General features: G+C 33.2%; 1 protein-coding gene across 2 annotated transcripts in view; it reads right to left on the bottom strand.

Annotated features, from left to right (window-relative positions):
- The window catches only part of Tbck (TBC1 domain containing kinase), a 120,089-nt gene that overhangs the window by 89,635 nt on the left and 12,640 nt on the right, over positions 1 to 17,814 (bottom strand). For both annotated transcript variants that reach the window (XM_013023792.1, XM_013023793.1), the window contains exons 5-7: positions 6,816 to 6,930; positions 5,692 to 5,765; positions 1,824 to 1,965 (exon numbers count right to left, since the gene is read on the bottom strand). In XM_013023792.1, the coding sequence (XP_012879246.1) occupies positions 1,824 to 1,965; positions 5,692 to 5,765; positions 6,816 to 6,930 (331 nt within the window). The remainder of the gene's footprint in view (positions 1 to 1,823; positions 1,966 to 5,691; positions 5,766 to 6,815; positions 6,931 to 17,814) is intronic.

The following is a 17,814-nucleotide window of genomic DNA, read 5'->3' as shown; positions in this document are numbered from 1 at the left end:
CGGTCTCTCCTGCCCGGGCTGGCTTTGAACCGCGATCCTCAGATCTCAGCCTCCTGAGTAGCTAGGATTACAGGCGTGAGCCACCAGCGCCCGGCCTTAATAGTATTCTTAAAAGCTAGAATTTATAAATGATGATGGACTCAAACCTGTAAAACCATGAACAAAAACAAATCTTTTCTCTTTATAAGCTGACTACTTCAGGAATTTGTGAAGTAACAAAAAGCTAACATATTACCCATATCATCACACAAAGGTACTTTCCAACATCAAAACCCAGTTCTCTCTGAGTCCATTAGCTTATTTCTTGGCTATTTTTTAAAAATACATCTGCTGTTGAATTAGTTCTTAAAACACAAAATAAAAAAAAACACATTAAACTAATTCTTAGATTGTGAAAATCAATGCTAGTTAATGGGTTTGGAGGCAGAAGCAATAGATAACCGTGTCGATCAGCTTTCAGTTACTGTGACAAAATACCTGAAAAAAGAAACTTAGAAGAAAAAAAGATTTATTGTGGCTCATGGTTTCAGAGGTTTCACTGCATGGTTGGCTGACTCAATTTCTTTGAGCCTGTGGGTAAGTAGAACATCATAGTAGTAGGAATATGTAACAGAAGAGATTGTTCACCTGATCTTAGCCAGGAAGCAAAAAGGAGAAAAAATACAATGGCCTACTTCATTTAATGAGGGCTCAACTTCTACTAGTCCATTCAGTTGTGAACTTATTATTTAATCAATCCATTGATAAGGCTAATGCCTTAATGATCCAATCAACTCTTAAACAGCTCTACCAGCTGGGGTATCTGGTTGGTGGTACTAAGCTCCTCCATGAAAACTAATCATTATGTGCCTTTGGAGCCTTGGAAACATTTTATATCCAAGTTACAACAGATAATCAAAATTTCTCCCTCAGAGAAATTAAAGTGACAACTTTGATAAATTCTACAGTAAAAGGAAGAGCAGAAAAGAAAGAAGTTATTTAATACTGGCAGGCATACAGAGGTTGGATTGATAGACCATTAAGTTGTTCTACAACAGACTATTAGCTGTTCAACATTTATACACCCAACTGGAGATCATATTTCCTGCCCCACCTTGTGTCTCTATGTGGTCAAATGAGTAAGTTTTCTATGGTAAAATGTATATAGAATTCATATTTGCAATTTTTAGGTCATCTTTTAAATATGACGTTACACATTCTTTCCCTTTTGGGTAGGAAAAAATAAAAAGGGAGCAAGTGTGGAAACAGATGAATGAGGGAGCCATCCTAACTGCCTGAGGTTTCTACATATAAGACAGAGCCTATTGTGCTGGTAAACAACTATGTTCTTCAAATCACTGTGCTTTTAATCCCTTTGATTTTTAACGGTAGCTTTAGATTTAATACTAGAGGATGTCTGGGTGAGGCTTCATAGAAAGTCAGCACAGACACTGAGTTTGTAGAAAATTTAACAGAATAGGAGGAAATAAAACTAGAGGGCAGAAAGACAAGAACATTTAAGAGGGTAAACAGTTTTAGTGTAACTTTTCTAGAATTGTTTATACTTTGTAAAACTATAAACATTTACATTAAGTAATAAATGTAAACATATGTAGAGATCTCACAACAATACTAACAAGTAGTAAAACTTGTAAAAACACAAGTATTTCTAGCAATGTATGAGAATTACCAAACAAGATTTTTAAAAATTTAAGCCTTTTCTTGCCATTTCTAGTGAATCTGTGCAGAACCCTTTATTTACTAAATAATTTTCTATCCTAGAAAATCATTCCTCAAAGCACACACGTTTTATTGCACTGATATTTTCTTAACATAATACATACCATACAAAGCTCAAATAAAATGATCCCAAGTGACCACACGTCTGCTTTTGGCCCAGAAGGCAATGGTTTTTCACTTGGCATGTGATCACTACCTTTGAAAATCCCTTGTGCAATTACTTCAGGTGCCAAGTATGATGGATACCTGTAATGATATATTAAAATAATCAATATTATGAATTAGATCTGGAAAAAGAAGCAGTAATGTATTTTTACTATCAGTGTAATGAGACCTATGTGTAAGTTCTATGCTATTAAATTAAATAGCAATAATTATGGGAATGAAAAGTAAATAGACAGGAGTCTGAAATCACTTTAAAGCCAGTATTTCTGTCTTCAGCAATGGCTCCTTTCCTTGCTTGCTATTTTGATTTTATCCTATTGCCTTTCTGTTAGTCCTCTAAGATTACAGGTGTTATTTTCTTCCTCACAGCTTACCTTCTCTTAATATTGAATTATTTTTACTCCTTATCTTTAAATCAGTATTTGTTATTTTGAGCACTAAGAATGTCAAAGGTATAAAAATAAATGAATTAAGAAGTAGGACTCTACTATTTCTGTATCCCAATTACTCATAATGAATTTATCTACCTATCACCTATACCCCACATGGTAGAACACTAAATGCACGGTTCTAGTTCCACCCTACCCGCCCCCTTTTTCTCACATGAAGTGCTTGGCAAGGGTATGTTATGCTATAACTGAGGTCTGGGTTCCTATAACACAAAACTTAGTGAATATGTGAGAAAAATGGAACATATAACAGAACTCCACATTGTACTTTCATTACTGATTTCTGGTAGATCTAACTCAAAATAATAGCATAGGTAATGAAAACCAAAGTAAATCTATCAGAAAGCACATTGGCAATGTTTGCTCCAAAAATTCCATTTTAATCAAAGACAGAAGTGAACAAAAACCAACTAAGCCTCAGAACTGCTCTTTAATGGAGGGCATTTTCTAACAACCTTCTCCTCTTCAGCATTTTAGCAGTAAAAGACAATGACCAGATCCTTGCTACCAGCATGACTGCTGAGGTAAGTACAAGTGGCTTTCATCATGTGCCAATTTAACAAGGTATTAAGCTACTGGCCAACTGACACAACGCCCAGTTTCTACTCTTTACAATATTTCAAAACAGATGGTAACATTTTACTTTACAGTTCCCTTAATATTTGTCTTTTGACTGTAAGCTTCTTCTGATGTAAATATTTTCTTTCATGCCTTAGCTGTTGGATCATTTTTTTTCTAGCTAATGTCTCACATTTTGCCCTTTAACATTTTCTGCTAAGGTCCTTTGCACTTAAGACTTCAAAGCAAGGTAGAATAAATACTAACAAAAGACTAATTCTGCCAGGCACCAGTGGCTCATGTCTATAATCCTAGCTACTCAGAAGGTGGAGATCTGAGGACTGAGGTTCAGAGCTAGCTCAGGCAGAAAAATCCATAAGACTTCTTATCTCCAAATAACTGAAAAACCTGGAACTGGAGGTGTGGCTGGACACACAGAAAAAAATCCTAATTCCACTAATTCTATCTATACATTTTGAATTCATATATATATTTCTTCAAAATACTTGACAGGCTTTAAAAAATGGCCACCTCCTTTCTTTTTATCATCACTAAATCCTAAAGACCTTTACATACAAGTAAAAAATGTTCAAAAAGTAATTGTCTTAGTTTTTGTGTTATACAAACTGGCTTAGACAAAAAGCAGAGGCAGCAGTAATCACATTAACGGCATCTCTGTGAAAGTCATAATGAAAGGTGCATTATCACCAGGTACCAGTGGCTCATAACTGTAATCCTAGCTACTGAGGAGGCTGGAATCTGGAAGATCACAGTTCTAAGTTAGCCTGGGCAGAGAAGTTTGAAAGACTCCATCCATCTTTACATTAACCAGAAAAAGCCAGGCTGGGGGAGTGGCTTAAGTGAGTGAAAAATGATTATGCAAGCCAAGCAATTGAGACTCTGAAATCAAGGCCAATAAATCAAACTTCTTAAACCTTCATAAGTGCATAAAAAAGCAATTACAACACATGATAACAAAGCTAGATCTTGACTAATAACATTCCATTAAAAAGAATTTTTAAATAAGAAATTATTAACTATCTGTATTAAATATAGTTTTTATACAGATGAAAGGAACTGCCTAAGCTGGTCCCCTGTACTCCTATCTATTCCTGGTTCAAAGCCAGTTCTAGCAGGAAAGTCTTCTGAGATTCTGAATCTATTATTGATTAACCAGCATAATGCTGTGGCTCACATGGTAGAGCACCAGCCTGGAAGAACAAAAAAATAAGGGAGGCCCTGAGTTACAGCCCTTATATTGACAAAAGAAAAAAAATGCACAAAAACATCTATTGCTTGTACTTTTAATATGTAGTACTTGGCCATCAGCAGAGAAAATCTTTCAGCTAAGTAATGAACTTTTTTTTTTTGTAATGAACTTCTTGAGCACAAGAATCTAACCTTCCAGTCTATACAATAGGCTGAAAAGAAAATGTTCAATAAATGTTTTGCATCAAATAACATCTAAGATTATCTATGGGTTAGTTAATGAAAAATTTAGATAATAAATTTATATTATAAAGTATAAAACTCAAAGAGTAATTTAAGTGAGGCTTTTTACAAAAAATTTACAGAAAATTTTGATTGTAATTAAATTACAACATATAAGTTTTAACATATAATTAAAATTTTAAGCAACACTGCTACAAAAACACATTTCATGACTGTCTATCACAATTCAGTAATGGTGTGACAGAAATAATTTTGGAGCAAATCACACACAAACATTAAAAAACATCCACTTTAATTAAAAATATGTGACTAAGATTAGGGTAGATAATAATCTTGCATCAATTTTAGTTTCATTTCTATGATTATTCTGAAATTATATAAGAGAAGTCTTCATTATAGGAAATATAAACTAAAGTACTTAAAGAAAAAGACATGATGTTTGCTAATTTTTCTCAAATGATTCCAACAAATTATTACATACACATAGATACATTCATGTGAATACAGTGAAATGTTAACATTGGAAAAATCTGAAGGATATGAAGAAAAATGGTGTATTATTTTTATAACTTCCATATATCTAAAACAATGTGAATATAAAAATTCTAGAAAAAGAATTATATTTTTAAATATTTCAAATGAACTAGCTGGGCACCAGTGGCTCATGCCTTTAGTTCTGGCTACTATGGAGGCTGACATATGAGTTCTGTGGTTCAAAGCCAGCCCAGGCAGGAAAATCCTTTAGGCTCTATTTCCAAGTAACTACCAAAAAATCCAGCAGTGGAGTGATTCACAAGTGGTAGAACGCTAGCTTTAAGCAAAAAATGCTTAGAGACAGTGCCCAGATGCTGAGTTCAAGAACCACATAAGAAATGTTAACACCAAATTATAAGAAACACCTACTAGAGTATGCATGAAACATCCATCCATTACTTTCTAGGAGAAGAACATACATCTACAATATTCATATCAGAAGTGACTAAACAAACCTTTATACAGTTAAATATACACTTCCAGACATAGAATTTATGCCATTACTTCTGATAACCCACAATGTAGCAACTTATATCATGCTTTTGTTTTGTGTCAGTACTGGGATTTGAATTCAGGGCCTTGATCAAGGTTACCAACTTAAGTGATGTCTCTAGTTCATTTTGCTGGTTAATTGAATTCTGAATGAAATATAATTAATTAAAAAGTAAAAAGTACATGGATAATAATATGTTATCCTTCTAATTGAATCAAATACAAATGAAAGATCTATGGGACACTGGAGAAATCTCATTAACAACTTCAAAGATCATTTAGTTTAAGAAGGAATTCAAAACTGAGGAAAATATATTCTTACCCTATTGGGAAATCAACATCGTCACCATGAGCTGTCATGTGATAAAGTCCAAATTTAGCCAATTTAATATGTCCCTATTATAAAAATGAAAAAAATTACCATTAAGTATTTTAAAACAATTGGAAAAGGTATTATTTACATGTTTTTATAAGACAACTATTATAAAATTATATCATTTTATCAAAATACCAGTACTCAAGGTTTTATAAAATATAATTTCATTCAAAACTATCTGCCAATATTTAGTCAACTTTACACTCATTATAAGTCTGTATTCAGATCCATATATAATTCAAAATACCAAAGCACATTTTTCACTTAAATTTCTGTTGTTTATACATTTAGGTGTTTTGAAAAAGTAAACAAAAAGACAATAATACTTTCATTTCTCTTCAATTCTTGGTGACAATGACAATGATTTTTACAGAGAAATTTTATTCAGTAGAGTTGCAGTTATGAATAAGGTTAAAATTTAAGTATTATAGTGGAATTCTTAATCTGATAATTCCAGTTCAAAAATCATTAAGGTTTTTATAATCCTACTATGTTCTAATACTCTTTAATAATTATTAACAGAATAATTAACACTTGTATAGCCGTACTTATCTATTTTAGCAGTTAATGTACAGATTACAATATTTTTTTCTGTAAATTATTATTTTTTTTTTGCCAATCTTGGGGCTTGAACTCCGGGCCTGGGCACTGTCCCTGAGCTTCTTTTGCTCAAGGCTAGCACTCTACCACTTGAGCTATAGCGCCACTTCTGTTTTTTTTTTTTTGTTTATGTGGTACTGAGGAATCGAACCTGGAGCTTCAAGCACTCTACCACTAAGCCACATTCCCAGCCCAATTATCTTATTCTTATAGTCTCACTTAAAAAAAAAAAAAGAAAGAGAAAAATAAAACATGAAGCTAGAAAATCAAAGATACATCATATGAAAGATACATACATATGAAAGATACATCAAAATAGTTTAAGGCTATGTTGTCAACTATTGAACATTTTACGAATATTCATATGAACATTCATTTTCTATGGTCCATCTGAGGAACAGAGAGGGGCTGATTTCAGGCATTCTACATTTCCAGCAACAGAGCAGCACCTATTATTACTTGAAAATTACCTTTTGGTCCAACAGGATATTATGAGGAGACAGTGCCCGGTGTACTAAACCATGTTTGTTCATATACTGCAATCCCTGCAGTACCTCAAATGCTATGCATAAAACTTTTGAACAGCTACAAAGAGAACAAAAAATGAAAGATCAATTACAAAACAGAACAGAGACCTCAAACATTGAAAGAGAAATGTTTTATTGGTCTTCTTTCATAAAATATAGGATCTATACATTTTTCTAAAGTATTCACTTGGACAGCTCTTGGATTTTCTGATTATAACAGAATTGATCAAAGAATCCTAATTTTCTAAACGATACTCTAAAAGAGATTAGTATTTGTTCTTCCCAGAAAAACACTGAATTTGGATGGCATGTATGGAGAACCTCTGATAAGTAGGCTTTACAAATTATCAGGAAAGTTGCAGATATATAGAAGAATCAAGTCAATGAAAATCATCTGTTCTGATAAAAACAAAATGCCTAAACTTTAGAAAAACAGGTACCATTTGAATTGCAATACTCTCCAGCTGTTTTTCTACCTGGTGATGGAGTCTAATTGCTAATGGAGTTTCATACTTTTTTTTTGCCCAGGCTAGTTTTGAACTGCGATCCTCAGATCTCAACTTCTGAGCAGCTAGGATAAAAGGTGTGAGCCACCAGTACATTGAGATTTCCCATGTCTCTTTATCCTTCTCCTTTCTGATTCACCCACCACATAGATGCCCAATTTCTTTTATTTAATGTAACTTTTATTTAATGTAACTCTTTTCTATGTTAATATATTTTTACAATTTTCTAACTTTTCTTCCCTAACTCCTGATTTTTAATATTTTTACATGATCAATTTCTATGTTACAGGGGATAAAAAGAATTTATACTCCTTTCTTGAAGATGAAACAAAAAATGAGTAGATAGGTAAAAGATATACACAGTGATTGCCTGAAAAATAAAGTAGGAAAAATATGGTCACGAAAGGGCACACTGAGGTGGAGACAAACTGGGACAAAGACATGTTGCTCTTTGGGGAACATATGATAAGGTAGAGGAGCCAGCATGCCCAGTTTGAACTGAAAGATAATCAGCAACTTTAAGAAAACACACTGCCCCTTCAGCAGAATGAGCAACAGGGTACAATGTCAGAACATGAGCTCAAAAAGTTAGCAAGCAGTTAAGACTGTAAAACCCTATAGGCAAGCAGTTAAGACTATAAAACCCTATAGGCTGTTGTAAGGCTGTTAGGATGTGATAGGCAAGTGTCAGATTATTAATACCTATTGTAGAATTCAGCAAGAAAAAAAAAACCCTGGGCTTTATATACTCTAGGTCTCCGCCATCAGGATTTAAGCTATATTTTTATAATTATAACTATTCATCAAAGTTATCATTAGCTACCATAATTTTTACACTGTACAAACTCCTTTATCAACCCATTCATCAGTCACATTTTGGTATTTACCATGATATCTGTAAAAGAGATTATGAAGGTTACTATTTATAAAGATGTGATTCAAGTTAATTTTAATCTATTCCTGTTTAGCAAACAGTTCTTCCAATGTTAAGTCAGTTTTATCTGTCAGACTTAGGGAAGTAGGTAATGTGTGAATTTGGGATGAGTTTTCATAAACATCTTCAAACAGCTTTTATAAACACGCAACATGTAAATCTTCAGACTGTATAAATGGTAAAATTCTAAACATTAAATTTCATTTATAACCTACCAGCAGTTATAGAGGCAAATATTTTGTAGTAATGCACACATTAGACTGATGAATATACACATCCCCTTTGAAAACAAATCATAACCTTTCTTTGGAATTAACAAATAAAACACAAGCCTAGTTTTATAAACTCATTTGGGTCCACAAGCTAAATTGAAATTATTTGATTTTTGGCCTCAGTCTCTCTGATATACACACCGATTGAGACACCCACAGAAAAATGGATGCCTTATTCAGCTAAGACACTAGAGGTCCTCAGCTGCCTTTCTCCTAGAATTAAAACCAAACATTTAAAGTGAATGCTTTTTCATTAAGCTGATTTTAAACTCCTGAAAACAGATGCCATAGTAATTTTACTACTCAGTTGTAAAGTATTAAGAACTAGACTTGCATGTCCAAAAGCACAGTCACATTCTTAATGAGCTGAAATAATGTCATACAGAAATGTCTTTGTTCACAATGGCAATTTGTAGTGCTCCATTTATATTTTAAACATCTAGATTTTCAATGGCAGTCTCTTTTACCTTGCAGTCCCCACAACAAAGGATCTGTTCTTTATTCTCATTGAGACCTTGAGGCCCTCGTTCTGCAATGCTCCTTGAATTCCTTCAATTAGTTCTGCTTTTATATCCAGTTATTCTAGAATGTTAGTCTTTCCCCCCCAATATCTTAATGGTATCCCTATTTTCTTGATAGAATTATATCTTGAAAATACATAATTTCAGGGCTTATTAATTTTACGTTTGTCTTTTCCATTGTACTATGAGAAAAATACTGAATCCAAGTATAACCCTCTATGTTTATCAGTGCCTATAATATAGGTGTTCAACAAATATGTATCAAATAATAGATAATATATCAATTATAAAGTATCTCATAATGGTACAAAGGGATGCATATAACTACATTAAATTCTTCACCTAAAGTGACTTCTTTCATAAATAAGTCAAAAGAAATGTCACATAATAGCAATGAATAATTTTATTTACATTTTCATCAGAGAATATATAATCCTTACAACCCAAGACAAAAGTTCATACAAAGGCTATCTATAAAAAGTACTCATTTGCTAAAAACACAGCTCTCATAATCATGTATTTACAACAAGAAACAAGAATAATTCCAAGTAGTAGGTAATAGGATGTTAATGTTTGGCTAAAATTGCAAGTTAGAATAAGTTGTTCAAAGAGATTCCTTCTGGCCTCAAACCACCAGCACCTTCAATATTTTCAAGAAAAAATGGTATTGGGATTGCACATAGAGGCCAGTAAAAGAGTCAGAGGTCAGTGCTGCTGAGTTAGATTTGGAAGTCATTCATGTACATATACTATTTCTTCACATATACTATTTCTTCAGATTCATGATCCATGGTACTCCTATGAGCTGCTCCACAAGCCTAAACACCCAAATAGTCAGAAAACAGAGGAAATATCTCTCAATTGTATGAGGAGTTCAAGATGTTTGTTCATTTTATAAAACCTACATTCCCACAAAATTTTCCTTTCGATTTAAAACTACTTTCTTGCATCAGCCTGACATAAAATGGCAAGGGAAAGGAAACACTGATTCAAAACAGTTTGCCACTGTGTGATTTTAAAACTGGAAAGGAACAATACAAATGACAATATTAATGTTGTAAGTGTATAACTGTGTTTACTTTCAAGATACTAATACCTCAAGACAAAAGAGATCTATTATAAACAACTATTAAAGATTCATTGATTTATAATTTCAGATTGTAAGAAAGGGGTGTTTTCAGAAATAAGTTTTTTTAAAGAAAGAACATCAGTTTGTACAATGGAAAAAGAAAATAACATTTTATTAGTAGGCATAGATGTTTTAAGCTGACAGGACATTCATCTACGTTAATTTTAAGAATTTTTCTACAGATTCAGATGGTAGCTGCACTGATTAACATCCAAAGATTTTGTAGTATTAAAAAAATCTAAATTATGAGACTGGGTATATTTTACAACTTGGCTTGTTCTAAAATAATCCAAGTTGATCACTGTGTGTAAAATGTTAATCATTCTCAATAGAATGCAATAAAAAAATTAACTTCTTAACTTGATTTCTAGATAACTTTTCTTTGGGACAGAAAATGAATGTGATAAGATCAGAACACACATGGAAAGCATATATAGTGGTTTGAGGTTCAAAAATAAAACCAGGAGGCTCTGTTATTGATTAGTATACTTGGAGAATGATCCAACTTCACCCTGTCTCACTTTGAAAATTTATGAAGTGAGAAATGTAACACCAAAACAGGAGCTAAAGGAAGATCAGTGAGCTATTGACCATGCACAGAATCTTGATCATCTTTAGAGCAAAGTAAAAACAGAAAGTCCATGTCTGAGAAAAATAAATGTCTTTAGAAAACTGTAAAATACCATTTTATTACCTTATACATATACATTTTATCCTTCCATAAATAAAGACCATAAACTAGACTCTTCAGCTATTTTTCTAACATAATAATTCTCTGTAAGAGCATCATCATTTGATAAGCAAGTTTGGAAGATCCCAAGGGATTTCTGCCTCATCAATATTTTCTTTTTCCTATTAACTTTATTTTATTATCCTGGCATAGACAATCCAAAATCACTATTAGTAACTAAAACTGGGAATGCCAAGACACTGGACAATAAGTCCAATTTCTCATATCTAACATTTGGAATGTTGCAATGCTATAAATTTTCTCTCAGATATAATCTATGATGGTATTTGTTAAGTCAAATCTGTACCTAGATAGACCATTCTAAAGGTGTATTGTTATTAAAATTACAACCATGTGTTGCTTAGCAAGAGAAACATGTCCTAAGAACTGTCATTAGTTGAGTGTGTCATTTTGCCAACATCATAGATATAGATGATATTACTACTAAAATGGTGCTATCACTAGCCAATACAAGATGATGGGACCATGCTTATATATGCAATCACTGACTAAACATCCTAGTACATGACTAAATCTATTCACATGTTGCTATGTGATGAAAAGAGGAGAAAGTTATTATAACTACCTTGAACCTGAAATCAATTCACATTAAAAACTTAAACTCAGCATCATTTAAAAAGTTTAGGTACTATGTCATATCCCACAATAATGAAGAGAAGGCCTGCACTGTATACAATATTTATTAATATCTGTAAGAGACTGCAATGCATAAAAAACATGTCAAACTGAAATGTTGGCTTAACTAGGTGTCAGTCTGTCAAGCAAATTACAGCAAATATGACTAGTGAAATTATTTTGTGTTCATTATATTTATCAGAAGTGGGGATGATACAATGACTATAATTTGATCAAAGAATCAAATTTACTTAGGTTTATCAGTTTAATTAGTTCTAAACAGTTTATTTAGTTTTACTGTCTTGGGAAGCTTCCTAGGATACAGAAGACAAAACAAAGTCTATACGTAATAAGCAGAGTTTTGCACCCAAAGCTGAAGTATAACACTTGTGAAGTTTGCTTATTTACATAATAGTTCCTTTTGCTAAGCCAGATCACCTTGAATGAGTTAGTTCTATTTCTCTTGTAAACTAAAATCTCAGGGCTCATTACTATGATGCAAAGAAGACCATCCCCAGCCCAATAATTTTCATAACAGAAATGAGAAAAAGCTTTTACTCATTTAAACCAAACAATAATCCCCCCCAAAATGATTAAAATTTGAAGGGCATGCAGTGCTGGTGGCTCACGCCTGTAATCCTAGCTACTTAAGAGGCTGAGATCTGAGGATCACAGTTGAAAGCCAGCCCAGGCAGGAGAGTCTGAGACCCATCTCGAATTAACCACCAGAAAGCCAGAAGTGGAGATGTGGTTCAAGTGGTAGCACACTAGCCTTGAACAAAAAGTTCAGACAGTGCCCAGGCCCTGAGTACAAGTCTCAACCAGCACTAAAAATATTTTCTGAAGAGCAATTATAGAATCAATTTATATAATAGTACTATCAAATATAGAATCTCAATTTTAAACTCTCTTATGTATTATTTAAAATTGTGCAATGTCAAGCTCTCTTGGTATTAATCAATACTTTTGCATCTAAAAATATCTACGTTCATTATCAATTTTTGGTTCTCCATCCAAATGTAAAAGCTTCTAAAATCACTGCTTCTTTAACTTATAACCAGAACCATAAATACTCCATACAGCAGAAATATAATGGAATATAAACAAACTAAATGAATCTATGTAGAAAGAAAATAAATTATTTATATACTTCTGTAGTTCTAGGGTTTAAACTTAAGAGCATGTGCTTGCAAGGCAGACAGTCTATCACTAAGCCATGCTTCTAAGCTCCCCTCCCCTTCTATTGCACTCAGTATTTTTCAAACAGAGCTTTGCTTCCTGCCCAGGTATGTACCCAGGCTGAAATCCCCTTATTTTTCATTTCCAACCATAGCTGGAATGGCAGGCATATGCCACCACATCTAGCTTCTGTTATGATAGCATCTCAAGGACTTTTCTGTTAAGGCTGGCCTGGCAGATCCTACTAAACTCAACCTTCCAAGTAGTAAAGGACCTCCAGGTATCCTAGTATTATCCCTGCTGGAATTTCTACTTACCTGGAATTTCTACTTACTTTCAGTCACAGGTTATAATAATAGCAATGATAAAATAACTATCCCTGCTAAGAAAGACACCTTTAGTAGGCCTATATATAATCTTTTGTAGTAGGCAGATTTTTTAAGTTACGAGGAAGAATGGATGAAAATACAACCCTTGGCTTTCCAAATGTCACAGGAATAAGGAAAAAAGGATACAACTTAATGTACAACATAAAATCTAAAACAATACTTCCAGAAGACAACATATATAATATGGGAGAAACTTCATAATTCGCCAGTAGGCAAAGATTTCTCAAATAAAACATAAAAAGCAATATCCATAGAATAAAAAAAATGGTGACAATATGAACCACCAAAAATATATTTAAGAAAACTGATAGGCAAGTCAGATGGCATCAAATGCTTATAAAAATAAAAAAAATCAAATGAAGAATAGGTATGGAGAACATACCTATGAATAAACACAAGATAACCCTTTACAAAGGACTAAAAAATGAAAATATGAATACTTAGCATCTTCAAAACAGATAAAGTATATTAACCTTATAACCCATCAATTATGCTGCTATCACTTACCAGTAAAAATGAAAATAAATTGTGAACAGAAAATGTCGTTAAGTAGACTTCATAGAAGCTTTAGTCATCAGAGGCTAAAATCTGTAAACAGCTAGACTTCAAAATAAAATTGCTAAACAAACTGTAGTACTCTCATAAAATGTAACAAATCTGGCCAATTAAAAAAATGAGCTGTGATACATGAAACATTTACATGCTTCTCAGAAACTTGCTAACTGAAAGAGTATTGAACACAATTGTATAAACTGCTTTAATAAAAGCAAGTGGATCTACAGTGAAAAATCAAAACAGTAATTCCTCTGGGAGCAAGAGATGGGGAGAGACAATAGTACACTTAAAATGTTTTTTTATATTTCACTGAATATAAATGTATCCAAATTTAAAAATACCCACTGAATTCTAGTTAGTGATAGATGTTCTGAAACAAAGAGTACCCATACCTGCAACTTACATTAAAATGCATCAAAATAATATGGCATAATGAGCAGAGAGTGAGTATGTATGTGGGGAAATGGAAGTAGGAAATGCCAATTTTAGCAGTTCAGTCCAATGGGTAATTCCTTTACTTTGCTGCTTGAATTTTTCTTTAAAACAATGGTAGTTAAGAAAAAAGGAAATTAAGATGAATATAAAGACATTTTTAAATCATCAAAATCCATGAGAATTTGTCAGTACTGACTTGCACTTTAAAAAACTTGAAGTTTTTTTTTTTTAAAGCAGTCTGGACAAAAGTGTTTTCAGATGGAAATAGGATTCAGAACAAAGGAATGAAGAACTCATGAAATGATAAAACAGTTAAATGCAAAATAATTATTTTCTCTTTTCTTAATTATTTATAGCAAAAAAACTCACTACTGTATGGTGACTTATATAAAAGGATAAACACACCATGTAAGCATAACAAAAGATGAGAAGAATGTAAATAAAACACTGGTTTGAAGTTCCTTATACATGAGTTAGCATAATAGCAATAGAAGAATGTATCAAATTAACACTTCATAGAGCAATACCAACTACAATACAAAAGAACAGCCACACACTAATGAAAACAAATAACAAAGAACAAACCAAAACACCCCAAGACTGTTGCTTGTTTGATTCCAATATTTAATTGTAGTCTTTTTCAAGCATGATCATTATTAACCAGTGGTTTCTTATCTTCAACAATTTCCACAGGAAATTATACTGATCAATTATTACATATATTTTTATAGCTATAGATACCACAAGATAAAATTCAAGGTGTTTCTTTAAAGACTGCAATTCCAAACTTCAGGCTATTGAAGAACTGATTTAAAAAATGAGTAATGAAAAAATGCAAAAAAAGGGGGGGAAAAGAGTAATGAAAAAATGCTGTGACTGTTGACAGCAGCTACAGAATTTTTTTTTTTTTTGGGTCCGGTTGTGGGGCCTGAACTCTGCGCCTGGGTACTGTCCCTCAGCTCTTCAGCTCAAGGCTAGCACTATACCACTTGAGCCACAGTGCCACTTCCAGCTTTTTTCTTTTTGCTTATGTGGTGCTGAGGAATCGAACCCAGGGCCTCAGGCATGCAAGGCAAGCACTCTACCACTGAGCCACCTTCCCAGCCCATCTACAGAATTTTTTAAAATGAAGTTCTTATAGGTGAATTATCATTCTATTAAAAATTAGTTCAAGATATATAATTCCTCATCTTACTGAAAATAAAATCTGAATATTTCATCTTTTCTTTCCAACATGCTAAAATAAATGATTATTAGACATTACAAGTCCAGTATTTTTTATTTTTTCGACCATGACTCGATCCACTTAAAACATACAAAGCCTAGAAGAAATATAATTTTCTCTCATCTATAACTTTTTTTATCAGATAGTTACAAACTGGCTGACCACTGACTAAATTTGACTCATTATATTATTTGGATCATGGTGCTTGAAAATTTAATTATTAAAATGTGTAGAAATTTGGTCATTTTTGCACATAATCTCAGATTCTAAATTGTCCTGAAGATTTCAAAGATATGGAAACACCCAGCCACATTCTTACATGATAACAGCAGGAGTATATTGACTGAACCTTTTCAATGTGGAACACGCGTTCCATTTCATTCCAGTTACAGCTCAGTATGTTCTACTTACCTAAAATTTTTGTTTGAACTAATGAATATATATGTATATAAATGTATACATACATATATATATATATATATAAACACCTTTCTAAGGTACATTCTCAATCCTCTTATTCCTCACATTAGTCCCCATTCATATCTAAACATACACCAATAAAAAAAAAAATCCATTGAGATATTTGGCTAGAAAGAAATATCCTTAAAGGAAACTAACACAAGTCATAATTTTATACCAACATACCTGTTCTTTGACCATTCCTTTAGAGTATCAACATAGATGTAGTTCCTTTCCTACAATAAAGATTTTGTGGGCGGTGGTTGTAGTCATGGGCCTTGAATTCAGGGTCTAGGTGCTGTCCCTGAGCTCTTTTGCCTAAGGCTAGCACTCAACCACTTTGAGCTACAGTGCCACTTCCAGTTTTTGAGTGTTTTATTGGAGATAAGAGTCTCACAGAGACTTTTCTGCCTGGGCTGGCTTTGAACCATGATCCTCAGATTTCAGTCTACTGAGTAGCTAGGATTACAGACGTGAGCCACTGGCGCCCAGACCAACAAAATAAAGATTTTATTTTAACGAACACACATTTTACACTACTCCTGATTTTTGTTCTGGAAAATAGCACACAAGAAATCTAACCTTAAAATTTATTACATTTTCATGTTTCTGTATCACTAGAAGTGATTAAGAAAAAAAGAACTTTCCCCCAAATAAAAGTTAAACATGCTTCAGTTGTTGAATTAAAACTGTTATCCCTTCACCTATTTAGATATTTAAGTATTATTAATCATATGAAACTCAGATTTAAGAGAAAAATGTGGGAGATGGCCTAGGGCAGAGCACTTACCTAGCAAGCCCAAGACCCCTGTTTTATCCTCAGCAAGGCAAAAAAGTAGACTACAAGAAAACAAGGCAGCCAGAATTCTAAAGAGTTCCTCCCAAGATTCTTCTTACCGTATTATTCAATCAGTAACTACTCTAGGCATCCTGTGGAGAGGCTGCTGAACAGGCTGAATTCAGGTCGTTAACTAGCTGCTTAAAGTAGGGAGAGAACCCTGAATTATTCAGATGGGCCTAATATAAGCACATGATTCCTTAAGTAGAGCAAAGCAAAGCAGGTGAGAAAAAGACCAGAGACACAAAACATGAGAACAGTTTGATCTTCTGCTCAGCTATGGGATGAAAAAATGTGGTCAGGAAGCAAGGAATGCTGGTACCCCTATAAAGAGTTCTACAACTACATAGATTTATACCAACTACCTGACCATATCTGAAAATAATTTGGCATCACAGAGAATGTAGCTCTGATTTCAGCCTTGTTACACCTCAACAGAGAAGCCTGGACTTCTGCCATACAGATTTTTTTTTTTTTGCAATAGGCTTTGGCTATTGGCATACTTAATTTTCAGACACAATAAAACACATATGTGTTTGAGACTATTTTTGCATAATAGAACTCAAAATAAATGTATACTAGTTTATACAACAAATTTTGTAGCACTATGTTACAGTGGCAAAATAAAATTATACAAAGGCTGAAAAAAATATTCAAAATATATGTTCATCCAAACCATAAACAAGACTGAGAACCACTTGTTTATAAAGTCAAACTATTTAATGAGTTGCTGTAAAACTCACTTTAACACTTTAAAAAGGAAAGTTACCAGTCCTCCAACCTTTCATATTCCCAAGTGTGTTTTCCTGATTAGTGCATGGTGAGCTCACAGAAATTGTGTTTCTGGAATGTTCTAACTGCTGCCTTGAGTGTTTTCCCATGAGGCACTGAGCCATAGTATGACAGATGATCTATTTTTGTGTAAAATGATATGCTTTCTTCCATGGGCCTGCAGCTCAGTTTTAGTGACTTTGTGCCTTGTGTTCAATAACTAATAAAATCAATGAACACTGAGGCGCAGGTCAGCTTCCCTAGCAGACAACATTTTGTACATGGAGGCACAACAGGGAATTTGTGCCTAGTTTGCTCTAGACTTTGCTCCAGAAACCTTTATCCTTTACTGATTTTACTGTG

Source organism: Dipodomys ordii, unplaced genomic scaffold (assembly GCF_000151885.1).
Source record: "Dipodomys ordii isolate 6190 unplaced genomic scaffold, Dord_2.0 Scaffold70, whole genome shotgun sequence".
Taxonomy (NCBI): domain Eukaryota; kingdom Metazoa; phylum Chordata; class Mammalia; order Rodentia; family Heteromyidae; genus Dipodomys; species Dipodomys ordii.
The sequence above is the reverse complement of the archived record's forward strand: the minus strand, read 5'-3'. Positions and strand labels throughout refer to the sequence as shown.